The following is a 14789-nucleotide window of genomic DNA, read 5'->3' as shown; positions in this document are numbered from 1 at the left end:
GGTGATTTTGGAGGACCATATTTTGAGGCCATTTCCAGATAGGTAGTAGCTGTGTTAATCTCTTGCAGCAGAAAACGCAGCTACCAACATATTAATATTCATATAGAAAAGCAATCTTACATAATTATGCAATCATAGATTCTCCCCCCGCCCTCCACAAATACTATTTATTTTTCTTGTGAATCCATGCTTTCATGAAGAACAATAAAGGGTGATTTATAAAATAGGCTTCAAAACCTTTAAAAGCCTGGCGAAGCTTTTCTAGCATGTGGGTGCGTTTTTCTTCCACCAAGGGACAGTCTTGTAAGAGTGCCAAGCCACTGGGTTCTTTTTAAGAAAGAGCTTCAGTGGGTTGAATTCAAGACATAAATCCAAAGTTTAAAAATGACCAAACATATTTTAATCACATATTCAAAGAATGATCATGTTTTGGGGTAAGAGTCAGTGGTGTAGTGGTAAATTCTGAAGTGCTGGCACTCTGCATGACAATCCCTATACTCTTAGCCATTCTGCCTATGCAACAAAACTGAACTTTTGACCAATGTAGGCATTATGAATTCAGTGCCAAACCAGCTTTCCTCTCACTTCCACTCCTGCTTAACATCTCCCCCTTCTGGTTTGCTTAACAAACCAGAAGAATTCTCTTGGACTCAAGAGCTTGCTCACTATTTTGTGACATTTTGGTTGGTCTTGACTTTTGAATGCTTCAAAAGTCACTTTAACCCTTTGCCTTTTAGTGACACTTTAACCCTTTGCCTTTTAGTACTGTTAAGGGCTACACCAATTGTTTATCTTCTTTTACTTCTAGTTATGGTGCAAGAAGATTACCATAGTCAAAACCCATACCACAATGCTGTTCATGCTGCTGATGTCACTCAAGCTATGCACTGCTACCTAAAGGAGCCCAAGGTAACCAAACTCCTTCCCTCCTAAGAATTAAGATAATTTCTCAATAGGAAATGCTGATGCCATTCTGCTAATGAAAGACAAATGCATTCCTCAAGATGTATATTGGGGTTTTTTGCTTGTGGATTGACTGAGTTGCTGTGAAGCAGAATATAGACTGGGATCTACTAGCAGATCTGTTGATCAGCAATGGTTTCTTAGTTGCTTAAAAATGACAACAAAATTACACAAACACACAGAAATTATGAAGCTCAAATGAAGCTGCAAGGAGAGGGGGTTTCAGTGGATCCACAGAGTAAAAGATCACTGACTACCACCCAAAGTATCTTAGACGTGCATATCCTTTGCTTGGAACATATGAAGGACCTATAAGGCAATCTTAAATCCAGTGTCACCAAATCAGTAGAACAGCTGATGAATATATCTGTAGGTGTGTACTCTGGTTATGCAGCACCTTTTCTATTTGTTTAGAGCCCTCAGTTAAGCTATTCACAGCTACATTATTCATGAATGCCAGCCAGCAACAGAACAGCTGGATCCGCCCCCCCCCATAATAAATCAAAGGGTGCTACACTGACTTTTGAGATTTGCTAAAATAATGCTTTTTTTGCAATGCACTACTTTTACTCAACATTAATATCTGTCATTGTGGCAGTAGTGCATGAGGTTTGGCTGGTATCACTTGTATCTGCATTATCCTTTGGCAGATTTTCAAAAGGTATTTACACGTGACATCCACCTCCCCATTTGAACATTGTTTTGATTGCTGGCACCTCAACCATTTGTTTCAACTGAGGTCACTTCCAGGCATTCATCCTGATTTGTTTACACAAAGTTTGTGACGTTAGACACTGTCAGCTACCTATTGAGCATGCATTCAGATTTGTTTGTAGGGAGGTTGTAAAATGTTGCATTGAGAAAATGGTATCCCACACTTCCCAGGGCTTTTTCTTGTCACTTACTTTTATGCAAAAGGTCTGGTTTTTTGTTTTTTTTTTAATAAGGGGGTTTCTTTGTGCTAGAATGCCACATCAACTTAACTGCACAACTGGATTTGCTAGTATGTGACTAAAGCCTGGAAGCACCCCAAGTGTGCTGCTGCAAAAATCATTACTGTGGAGCTGCAATATAAACTCAAGAGCCTTTATGACCTCATCAGTGTCATGCAAATGAGCCACATAGTGAATACTCTGCATTGTCATAAAAGTTGAACAGTTTTATGGGCATGAGTTCACTTAACTGTGAATGGTGAGCAACAGCTCTCATATTTCATTTAACCTTGATTTTTTGCATGGTTGCAGCTTGCCAACTTCCTCACACCTCTGGACATCATGCTTGGACTACTAGCTGCTGCAGCACATGATGTAGATCATCCAGGAGTAAACCAACCATTTTTGATAAAAACCAAACACCATCTTGCCAGTTTATACCAGGTGAGAATGTACTTATGTCTCAAAAGTTATACAAGTACAATTTTAGATTTTAATTATAGTTTAGCTGCATTTTATCTTGCAGCACTACAATTGCAACGTTAGGTTTTCTATCTTAGGAAGGAGTCATGTAAACTCTGGAACCATTTCTGGATACGAATCCTTCACGATTCTTCTCCTTTATACAAACAAACGTTCTAGTCCCCATCACAAATAATCAGACATCATTATATCCAGGGCTGTCTATATGCTGCTCCTTCCTTTTCTTTTTCAAGTTGAGTTTTGGCATCTAGGCAACCCAACTTTTGTGAGAACATCTGAACTTGGTAACTCATGAAAATTAAACTGATTTGTATAATTTTTCCTGTTTTGCACAATACATTTTTGGGGTTTTTTGGTCTTGGGGAGAAAAGTGGAGCTATGTAGACACTGGAAAACTTCCCCTCACACTTTCAAACTTAAAAAAAAAAGTTATATTCCCATTACAACATTCAGTGCTATTCTGCATTTCTGTGGAATCCTACCTAAAGCCAGACTTTTCAGAGAAGATCCCAGTTCAAAATGAAGAGCTGTTTCACACAGATACACTGCTTTACTAGTAACTAGCTACATCTTTGTTCCCTGTGCTCCCCCACCCTCTCCACTTATATGGTGGATGAGTTACGTGTTTGGCATAGGTTACCTAAATGACAACATAGCGTGCCCTCTGGCATCCCACAGAACCCCTTCCTGATTTAAAGTAGGCAGTAGTGACTGGGAGGTGGGGTTGGAGAGAAGCAGTTGGCCTTTTCCTAGATATTCTTAAGAAATTGGAAAGTTTCAACTCTCATCCTCAAAACATAAAGTACAGTGTGCATAGAGGGGATTTTGAAAGACTGCACCCACGTCTTCAAAAAAGAATGTGAGAAGTTGCCCACAGCAAGCAGTTGCTTTTGTATCTGAAATGCGTAACTGTGGTCAGAGAACCTTAGGATTTATTGTGCTAGTACAGGTTGTATTTTATACTACCTAATTCACTGGCCACTCTCACTTGTGCTCTGCTTGTTTCTGGTGAACTAGATTAGTGCGATTGAGTCTGTAACCAGCTCTCTGGGGAATCCTGGTTTTCTATTGAACTAATTGGGGATGGGGGGGGGGGAGAGAGAGATTCTTCTCACTTCTCACTACCATCTATACTTTCTCCCTGGAGATGTCAGTTGTGTAACAGGCCAGTCTGTCCTTCTACACTAAGATAAAGCAACAGACAGGGCTATGAGAGCCAAGGCTATGACAGAAGGATGCTGAGATATCCTGTGACTAACTCAGCTTGCTCTATCTGTTTTGACAAGCCATAGCCAAACATAGATATACCACTGTGATGATCTGGGGCACTGCTCCAGACTCCTCCAAATGTCAGGGGTTCTGGATAGGAGGAAAAGAAAACTCTGAGGAACATTATTATCCTATGAAGTAAATGCAGATTATTCTTTGAGAACTGTACAGTCTTCACAGATAAACCAAAATGTTGCATAATATAATCACATAGACATACAGATAAACTGCTATGTCAGGAATCTTCATAAGTATATTTTCCAAGTGTCCTCATCCTCACATGAACAACCACATCTCAGAGGGCATCCTATTTTAGGAAACCCACATCATGCTAACTTCAAAAGAAAAAATCTAGAGAGCAATATCATAGTTCCATCAGAAGACAGGCTCAACAAACCAATTTACAAATTATAAAGCAAGCAAGAAACCTTAATCTTGTAACAAAACAAGATTCAGACTAAATTACCTCCATTTTTATTTTTTATTTTTACATTTGTTGGTTTAGAGTGTTCAATATAATTGTGGAGGCATATCTGAGGCATTCGTTACTGTAAGGCTCCTCAAGACAACATTTTAAAATTAAATACTCATCCTGATTTGCTGATTTGAGGTTGAATCCTGACAAGATAGAAATACTGTTTTGGGGGGACAGGAGGCGGGCAGGTGTGGAGGATTCCCTGGTTCTGAATGGGGTAACTGTGCCCCTGAAGGACCAGGTGCGCAGCCTGGGAGTCATTTTGGACTCACAGCTGTCCATGGAGGCACAGGTCAAATCTGTATCCAGGGCAGCTGTTTACCAGCTCCATCTGGTACGCAGGCTGAGACTCTATCTGCCTGTGGACTGTCTCGCCAGAGTGGTGCATGCTCTGGTTATCTCCCGCTTGGACTACTGCAATGCGCTCTACGTGGGGCTACCTTTGAAGGTGACTCGGAAACTACAACTAATCCAGAATGCGGCAGCTAGACTGGTGACTGGGGGTGGCCACCGAGACCATATAACATCAGTCTTGAAAGACCTACATTGGCTCCCAGTACGTTTCAGAGCACCTGACATTCAGAAGACATCTTAAGGCAGCCCTGTTCAGGGAAGTTTTTAACGTGTGATATTTTAGTGTATTTTTGGTTTCTATGGAAGCCGCCCAGAGTGGCTGGGGAGGCCCAGCCAGATGGGCGGGGTATAAATAATAAATTATTATTATTATTATTATTATTATTATTATTATTATTATTATTTCACAAAGCTTATGCAGGTCTGGTTTTTATTGAACATTCAGTCCAACTTGTTTGTAGGGTGGTTATATGACAATGAACATACCAATTTTATTTATTTATTCCACACAATTTAGATACAGCTTGATTATTTTTTAAAAAACCACCACCTCCAAGTAGTTTACAAATTTCAACCTGATTTGTTTGCATAATGGTTATAAGTCTTCCTGTTAATCATTATCCCACACTTTTTACTTCATTTCCCCATCACTTTCCTAACTGCAAAAAGTCAGGTGTTTTTTTAAAGCATATTTGCTGTGCCAGAGTGCTTTAACCCAATTGCACAAGCCTAATTTTCTGGTATGTGGCTGAATGCCTCCTGGTTGCAGTAGCTCAAAGTATGTGAAGAGCTGTAGTAAAATACCACATATAAGGGCAATTTTAGGTGTGTTTTGAAAGTGCATGTGTGGATACAGTGTGTAAAAATATAAGTCTGATGTTTGTTTCAAGCCTGTTAGAACAGCATGCTTTAAAATGTAGTATGACATGGAACAGTGCCCCCTATATCACTATCACATACATAAGGAACAGCATCTAATTTATTTTAAAAGTTCCAAAACATGTTCAAATTACTTTTTTTTTAAATCCAACCCCCCTTAGCACTCACATGCCTAGTCAATGGTTCTTCTTACACATTTTGGCATAACAACCTGTCAGTCATTTACTGATGCATGTTGATGTGTGCAAAAATGCTAGTTGCAAATAATGAAAAAGCAGCATTTATGTCAAACATTAGACACCACTAAATGTGAGCGCATACAGGAATAAGGTTGTTGGATGAATAATTCCAGAAGAAAATGTGTTATTTCTAGTACATTCCATCATTTATGCATGACAAAGCTGCCTTTTGTGACCGGAGATTTCCAGATGGGAACAGCATGTACCAAGTACCATAATTTGCTTCCCAAAGTACAAAGTTCTGATTTGAGCCCCTGATGCCACAAGGACAGCAGGGGAGCTTTGAACAATGATGACAAGGACCTTGGAACCACAGTCCCCACTATGAAAAACGCCTCGTTATCGCGCAGACTTTGCCTCCAACTTTCAGAGGCAATTACAAATGAAAACATGAGCTCTTGTTTTCTTCCTGCTTTCCTGCCTTGTCATTATAGTTCATGAGGTACAGTCAGTGTTAATCATAGCAGCACCAGAACTAAGATACAAAATTAACACACGTATAAGGGAATTACCTTAGTTAGTTGAGGACTCATGATGCTGTTACACTGGTAAAGCTAAGGAGGGAGCCCTGCTACCCATTTCATTCCAAATAACTGATGTACAATGGTTCAAGTGTGTAATTGGAGCGATGTAGTCCTGACTGGTGAATAGGACCGGGGAATAATTCATGCAGCAACCATTGTTTCCCATTCAGTTAGAAAAACATGCACTGATGCCTGTTCCTCCATGCACATGAAGCTTCACTGGGCTGAGAATCTTTTTGGTTATTTGTTTCCTCCTCCAGAATGTCTCTGTATTAGAAAATCATCACTGGAGATCTACAATAGGCATGCTTCGAGAGTCAAGGCTGCTTGCACATCTGCCAACAGAAGAGAGGTAAGCACCATCCACTAGGAAACTTAAGAAACATGGTATTTTCCATAAAATTTTGACTCTGACTACTTCGTAACTCCCCTGCATACAGGGAGGTATGCAGAGTATTGATGTGAATGAAAGAAAATACGCATCCTAGGGATAGCCATCTGAAAAAAGTAAAATTTCAACATTAAAATCGCCCAGTTTGACTGGTATTGCATGCATTCTAGGGTTCAGCTGAAACACACACACACACAAATTTTGTATCTGAAATGAAACATGGTTCCCATTTCAACAATTGCAGTGATGGAAGGGAGTGTTTGGCAAATTTCGGGTGTGTGTGTGAGAGAGAGAGAGAGAGAATCAGTGACTGCTATTGTATTTTCTCAAAATTACCCAGAAATTTATTATTCTGGGGCCATCACCACCACACATCCCTTGTGGGTGCTCTTTTGTGTGTTGAACATTTCTAAATAATGTTCTTGAACTGCAAGCCAGGGCATTCTGGGGGGGAACAGCCACCACTCAGTAGTCAACACAAGCAGCTCTGCTGCTGCTGAAGAGACAGCGAAGCACATTAAAGGAGAAATATGCTGCCACCTCTGACCCCAAAGTAATTTTGCAAGGTAATTTTGTGCTGCTCACACCCACTAGAATAGCTTAATTTTCCTCATACATTTGAGCTGAACGTGCCAATATTCAGTCTTTGGATTCTGCCTTAATCAATTCGCTGTACTACTAAGTCATTTTATGAAACAATATACTTTTAGAAATGGGAACAAATTTCGGTAGGGGGGAGGAATTGTGGATAAAAAAAATCTCCCATCCTTCTATTTTTCATGGACAAAATAATGTCACAGTTAATTGTCTGACTAAAGTAACAGCAGATAAGACAGACCAAAGAGAAAAATACCAGCTTACCTTATTTTGTTTACATTCCATTTAACCTTTGGGTATAGGGCAATATATAAATTCAATAAAAAAATCAATAATAACCACTACCTGAGGTATACATGAATAGGAACCTTCTATCTTGGACCACGGTAATGTAAAACATCCCTCTGCAAATAAAGTCAGCATAAAGCAGTGATGGCCAAACTTGGCCCTCTGGCTGTTTTGGGACTACAACTCCTATCATCCCTGACCACTGGTCCTGTTAGCTAGGGATGATGGGAGTTGTAGTCCCAAAACAGCTGGAGGGCCAAGTTTGGCCATCACTGCCATAAAAGCCTCAAAAAGCTTCTCTGGAAAGCCATACATTTTCCTTCACCACTTGCTATTTGAGCTTGTTATGACAAGAGAGCCAATTAAGTAATTGAGTGATTCTAACCAATTACCAGGATGCAGTTAGTGGTCATATGTCGATAGTTGCTAAACCAGTTTAGAGTGTTTGCTTCTGGGAGTGGGGAGAAAACTTTTGGAGCATAATTGTGAAGAAGTATACCAATGTGAGTTCAGCAATGGTGCATTAAACCGGATGCGCTAAATAAGGACTGCTACAACAATTGGCATCCCCAAACACCAGAAGATAGATGATATGAAGAGGTATTATTAATAATGCCTTGCTCAAAACACACTTTTCCTTTTTAAACTACAGGCATGATATTGAACAGCAGCTGGGCTCCCTGATCTTGGCAACAGACATCAACAGGCAGAACGAATTTCTGATCCGGTTGAAAGCTCATCTCAAAAATCAGGATTTGAAAATGGAGGATGCTCCTGACAGGCATTTTATGCTTCAGGTAAATGTAAAGATTTTCCTACCTCTTTCTGTGAACACATAACCCGTGTGTGTGTGTGTGTGTTTGTATTCATACATTCAATGTGTGGATTGGCTTGACAAACTGTCAAACACTCTATGTTGGGTCCTTTTGTAATACACATGCAGAACAGGGAACAGCATGCCACTTCTCTCCTACTTATGGAGCAGAGCTTTTCTCGCCATATAGTTGCATCAGGATTGATACAGGGGCAACAAGTGCTTGTGAACATGTGTAGCGTTTGGGGTATTCTGGTTTACCTAGGCTGCTCCCAGAGGAGGCATTTATTGTGCAAGTGATATACCCTGTTTACTCATATTTAACAGAAGGGCTAAACAATGCAGTCATCATCCTGTAACCTTCCTATATTTCCCAGCACTACTTTTGTCATTTTACCTATCTCCCAAAAATTTATGATGAAAGGAGTGGAATAGCAGCACATTCCTTCTGCAGTTGCAGACACGAAAAAAGTAAAACTGAGGCACAGTGGGAGTTGATTCTGGGAAGCTAAATGACATGCTGAAGATGCTATTACATTTTTGGTTGCAAAGCCATTTCATGTCCTGCACTGCAGATAAGGGGAATTCTCTCTCCTTTGCTATTTGCCTGGAGCTTAGAAAGGGGGGGAGGGGGGTTCTATTGAAAACAGCAGGGTTTACTTTTGAATAAACGCAATAGGTGTGGTTCCAGATGGAATCTTGTATGGCTTCAGTCCTCTTGTCTCAGGCTGAAAGTGCTGGTTTTTTGTTTTGTTTTTTACATGATTTTAAAAGATCAGAACACAATTGTGCTACAGTTCGTGCATTTTTATTGGTGCACCCAAGTAAAAGCTAGCAAAGCTCTCACCAGTGTAGGCTTTTTGTTTCTTGAAAGCCATTTAAACAAGCAGGCATTGGTTTCAAAACATTAGAGGAGACGACAGGGAAAGAAGGCAACAGAACAGCAACTATTGAACATCACTGTAGTGTAAAAGATTCCCGGTGTTACTTTTCTGACTTCTTTTAAGGCTCAGCCTAATTAATTACTTCCTCTTTTTACAACTGCACAACTGTTTGGCCCCTTAATTACAAAGAGCAGTTTCTCTGGTTGCAAGGAATCCTCTGTTTGCAAGGGTTTTTTAGAATGCCTGGGACAGAAAGGGAACTAAGGAACGCATTGCTTGGTTGAGAGAAGATGGCTGTAATGTCCTTGCATAGCCCCTTTTCTTTAAAAACACCCTAATTAAATTGCTGCCTCTCCTAGAGGGAGTTGTCCTCACTCTCTACACACTGCTGTTTGCGCTTTTAAGTTTTTTGGTATATGAAGAGCACAGTTACAATGTAACAAAATTCTAGTTGCCAAACTGCCTAGAAAAGGCAAACATTAAATTGCTAGCTGGGTTGTGAAGAAAAAGGAAGGACCTAGAACCCAAACACAGCAATGTTTACTTGAAAGTAATGCTATGATCCTCTTGCACTGGATTGCACTCTTTTAAGTTATGCAATTGTATTATCGTGGAATATCGAAACTGGCCATGAAAAAAAAAGTGCATGCACACCAGTTCAAAACTGGGTGCTGAAATGGTGATGAAAGGCACCAGCTTCAAAATGCGAAGAGAAAGTGTGTGGTGACTGTGGAGTCAGTAAAGGGGAGGGGACAATACTTCCCACTGGTCTATGGCCCATCGTGGTATAGACAGAACATAGCAAGATGCTGACACCAAACAAGGGCCACACCTCTGGAAACATGGACAGTGAATGACATGTCAACTTGTGCCTTCCAGCAGAAGAGCAATAATTTGGCAGTGCTAGAAGCCCTCCATCTGGAAGCATTCCTAGGCTAGTTAGATTGAGTGAGACCACTGAGGTTGTGTTCCATGGGGCACATATAACCCAGCCACTGTATTATACACTTCCATATAAAAAATCACAATAGTAACTGAGATGGAAGAAATTAAATGTACATATTTTCCTGTAGAGTACAGTGGTACCTTGGATTACAGACTCCACTAACCCAGAAGTAGTACCTCGGGTTAAGAACTTTGCTTCAGGATGAGAACAGAAATCGTGCGGTGGCGGCGCAGCGGGAGGCCTCATTAGCTAAAGTGGTACCTCAGGTTAAGAACGGACCTCCGGAACAAATTAAGTTCTTAACCCGAGGTACCACTGTACAAGAAAAGGTAGAGGGAAATAAAGGGGCTGTTGAGAAGTGATGCTGGTTCTGGTTACACATGGCTGAGGTTTAACTATTCTAACAATGAGCATCATAAACAATGTTGGTTGCTGGGTGGGGTGGGGGAGTACTTGAATGCCTTGGTTCTATCCAACCTATTAAGCTGCCTACAAGATAGACAGTGGGGGGTTTTCACCTATATTTTTTCTCTGTTGGATTTTCTATTACTTTTCCTCTCTGAGATTCATATAGCATAAAATTTGGCATTCATAGTTTGCTTTCCAAAGAGATTCTCTCAGCACTTGAACACAAACAAGTACCAAATTTCAGGAACCGGGCTTCTCAAAAATTAGTGGTCCTGCTGATGGGAACATAATAATTCTCATGTGCAGGGTCATGGGATGACTGGAAACATGTCAGCATGCCAGCCAAATTCTAACCATTTTCTGTTGCTTTAAACTAGGATCTGGCTGCATATATTATGGGAACATTTAATGCAGCATGTAAACTTTTAGCCTGAAGGTACGTCAGCCTCTGTTACTGAGACAGAGCTCTGCTCTAAATATCTTCCCTTTATAGAGAAATACCAGCAAAAATAAATGGCATCACATGAAAATCTTAAATGGATTTTGCAGATGATGTCTGAGTAGAAAAGGCTGCAATTAAACTACTTATTTTTGGTGGGAGGATATTCCCCACTTCTAAAGAGTTCAGCAAAAATATACAAGTCCCTTGTTCTATCAAAATAAAGCCTCACCCTTAATGCATTTTGTTTCCATTATAGAAGAGGTTCTGGATTGTATTTTATTGAATATTTATACCATTATAGCAGCAGAGATGCTAGATGCTACTATATAGCAGTTAAAGTGTGCTGCTGTTCCTCTCCACTTACCTGATGTAGCTCCTCAGAAAAGATGTATTTAACACTTTTTGTTACTCAAGTGTGCACTGAAAGTTATTCCAGAGAGATGTATCCTAAAGCCATTTAGACAACAGTGAACTTGACGTTATAATGAATTATGCTGCATATTCCTATGCATCAATGGCTGGTGTCTGGTTAACTATGAAAATGATACAGTACAGTCCTGCACCTAGCTAGCCTTATTATTTATCTTATCAGCATACTACTACTAATGTGCTGCATGGAACATCTAAGCAGACTGCCATGCACAATTCAGCAGGTGAAGCTTTGACAATCAATGTATCTCCAACTAGGAAGCATTTCACTTCTGCAATTTCTGCTAATCAGGCATCTTACTAAAGGCAGGAGAGCCCTGCCAGAAAAGAAGCTGGTAGCCCTTCTTTTTGCCCAGTATCAAGAATCATTTCCCCTAACTTTGTTAGAAGTGAATGCCAAGCCATCCCTAAATATTTCTAATCTGCTACATTCTACCTATCACATCTCGCTTGGCTGTTCTTCAGAGGGCAGTGACAAAGCCAAATCTAATTTAGGCTCAGAAAGACTCAAATTGGTTGTTCTAGCTGTAATGCAGTAGGTAATAGGATCTTCAGACTAAGGTCCCACTATTATGGTTATTAACCTGAAATATAACTTGCGCTGATTGCTTAACAAAAGAAATGACAGTAGAAGATGCCTCCTACTTCATAGCTTTTAGCTTTTTAAAAAAGCTTTGATCATTATTCCATTTCAAATGGAAAGCCCGCCTGCAGACTGCTTAACATAGCTGCTACTGTGGAGGAGTCAGAGGAACAAATCACGAAGCAGATGCTGCTTCTTCCAAAGCATAATTACAGGCTTACCTGTCTATCTTGCCTCTAGTCTCTCACACCTTGTACTTAATGTTCTTTGACCAAAATAGTATTTCACATGTTCATGGCATAGCCATATTTGCATGAAAGATAAAAGGAGACAACAAAATGAACTCCTCCTCACAGGGGCTGAGATATTTCATATGTGATCAGAAGCAGTATTTGGGATGAGGGAAATGAGAATAAAAGCCACCTAGTAATCATAAAAAGAACAAGTCACACAACTTAAAACAGCTGTCCTGATATATACCCTCACCCAATCAAATAAGTCACTAGGACCACAGCATGGTACTCAAGCATTCTTCCCCTACAGTGTCTTCCTGATTTTCTTTAGCCAAAGTATATAGGCTAAAGCATTCTACCTCAGAAGGGAAATTCCTGATGTTGATGAACAACTTGTGGGGATAAAATTTAGAAGTGAGCAAATTGATTAAACTGAGTAATGCACTTTCTGGTTGCTTAATGAATAGTGTATCAAGATTTAAGTGTTTGCATATGAATGCTCTTGCTTCGATCAACTGATCAATTTTGTGATTAATATCTTATGAGGTTTAATTCAGGATTTAGACTAATTAATTGAAAGATCTAATGAAATGATTAATGAACTGGTGTTTATTATGATTAAGTAGCAATGCTAATATAAGGACTACCAAGCTATCAGAAACTTTAAAAAGTTGAAGTTATGCTAGAACATATCAAGTAGCTTGTGCTCCGTCTACTTTTGGTCAAAGTTTTCAAAAGATTGGATTCACAGACCTGCTGTAGGCCACCTGAATGAAGTTCATGGAACATTCAGGGTAGATTGGAAACACCAATCTACAAATCTAAGACCAGAACCAGCTAAAAATTATTATGCACCTGAAATTAAAGGGTGTGTTATCTGACCTATATCTGAGCAGGAGCCCAGTTATGTTACAAAGTGGGAAAACAAAGCTGGCAAATGGAGGAAACTCAGGGTTAGAGTCTAGCAGAAAATCATGACAATGGCAATACCAAAGTCAATGTATCATATATGGCAGAATAAAAACATATGGTTTTGCAGCAGCATTCTGGAAATTTTCAGGTACAAAGGTTCCCATGGACAAACCTGGATCCAGAATGATCCTTCCATAAAAATGGTTAATTAACATTTAAGACAATGTATTTGCTTTATGCTAGAATTGACTTTGTTTTATACTATCACTATTATTATTATTTTGACCCAAGTATTCTGTGGGTTATTAGAAGGGGTGGGGGACACTTGCTTTTTAGATGGTACTTTTGAAGTTGTGTGTTTCATTTCATTTGAAGTTTCTCCCCTTTCCATTTTATTCTTATTCATGAAAAATCTAGTAACTCCCAAAAAATGTGCTGAATTAAACTTTTAATACTGGACTGAGCAACCCTTGTGCCCATAAACAACAGTGGTGTTCTTGGCACAACAGACATTAGGCCTATACTACTCATTCGTTTTGAGTGTATGAAGTGCATTATCTTTTACTGCGTCATTCATACCATCTTGTCCTTATTTCCAGATTGCGCTAAAGTGTGCAGACATCTGCAATCCTTGCCGGCTCTGGGAGATGAGCAAACAGTGGAGTGAACGGGTTTGTGAGGAATTCTACAGGCAAGGTCAGCAGGCTCATACATTTCACCTTGTGTTTCCAGTCACTCAATCCGGTTTTGTTAATGGGAAATGGCATGTACTCATCCCACAGTGCCCAATGCTCACTTTAAGCCTCCCACAAAAATATGCTGACAGAATTGAGGCCTCGTTGAATAAGTGGCTAGGATTAAAGGGCAGAAGTTAATAGAACTAAGGCTGTTTAATTAGCTGGACTACCAGATATTGGGCAACGATGTCTTGAGTTTGTCTGCAGGCATGTATCATTCTTAAAATGCAGTCCTTACAAGTGACAAACCACCAGCAGAAAGGTTTTCAGACAAGCTTTTGTCTACTGGTACCTGGTCATATTATATGGTATGATAACATCTGAGGACAATATGAACCCAACTCACTCAAACTTTTCTGTTCTGGACAAATCTCTACTTGCCTCCAAAGTGAGGTATCATCTTGAGCATTGTGCATGTCATTAGAGTTGCTAATGATTAGAATGCACTTGTCAGGCACACCAAGGGAGATGCCAGTAGATCACACGGTTTCATGTTATCTTTTATTCATTGAGCTTCACATAGTCCTAATTGTTCCAAAAGGGCATTGCAAACATGTCATACAAAATTACAATTTGGTAAGTTACAAGTCATTACAAAATCTCTATTAAATGTGTGGTGTTGTTGTTTTAAATTAAATTTTAAAAATCTTCAGCCCAGTAACTGAATGACACAAACCAGGATTAAGTAAAATTTCCTAAGGGAAATTAACACTTACCAGGGAGTACATCCCATGGAACTCAATGGGACTTCCTTCTGAGTATCCCATAAAAGCCAAGATGATAGCAAGCAGAGTCAAGGAAGATATTAGAGGCAAGAAATGAAGAGCAAGAGAAAGAAACCTTACATATATCAAGACTGTCATACATATCTATGGTGTGATTGCACCTGGTATGTTGTGTAGTTTTGATTGTACCATCTCAAAAAGGATCTTATAAAGGTGGAAAGGGCTTGAAAAAGGTTCAGAAAGGGGCAACCAAAATGATAAAGGGGATGGAGCAACTTCCCT

General features: G+C 39.8%; 1 protein-coding gene across 5 annotated transcripts in view; it reads left to right on the top strand.

Annotated features, from left to right (window-relative positions):
• The window catches only part of PDE7B (phosphodiesterase 7B), a 162583-nt gene that overhangs the window by 138451 nt on the left and 9343 nt on the right, over window positions 1-14789 (top strand). For 4 of the 5 annotated variants that reach the window (XM_083435043.1, XM_083435044.1, XM_083435041.1 and 1 more), the window contains 5 exons: window positions 809-909; window positions 2208-2339; window positions 6379-6470; window positions 8047-8191; window positions 13645-13741. In XM_083435043.1, coding sequence (XP_083291169.1) covers window positions 809-909; window positions 2208-2339; window positions 6379-6470; window positions 8047-8191; window positions 13645-13741 — 567 coding nt within the window. Of the gene's footprint in view, window positions 1-808; window positions 910-2207; window positions 2340-6378; window positions 6471-8046; window positions 8192-13644; window positions 14753-14789 lie in introns of all 5 variants that reach the window. The other variant, XR_014509847.1, reaches the window with a different exon arrangement.

This window comes from Podarcis tiliguerta (genome assembly GCF_965153285.1).
Source record: "Podarcis tiliguerta genome assembly, chromosome: 3".
Classification (NCBI taxonomy): Eukaryota; Metazoa; Chordata; class Lepidosauria; order Squamata; family Lacertidae; genus Podarcis; species Podarcis tiliguerta.
The sequence above is the reverse complement of the archived record's forward strand: the minus strand, read 5'-3'. Positions and strand labels throughout refer to the sequence as shown.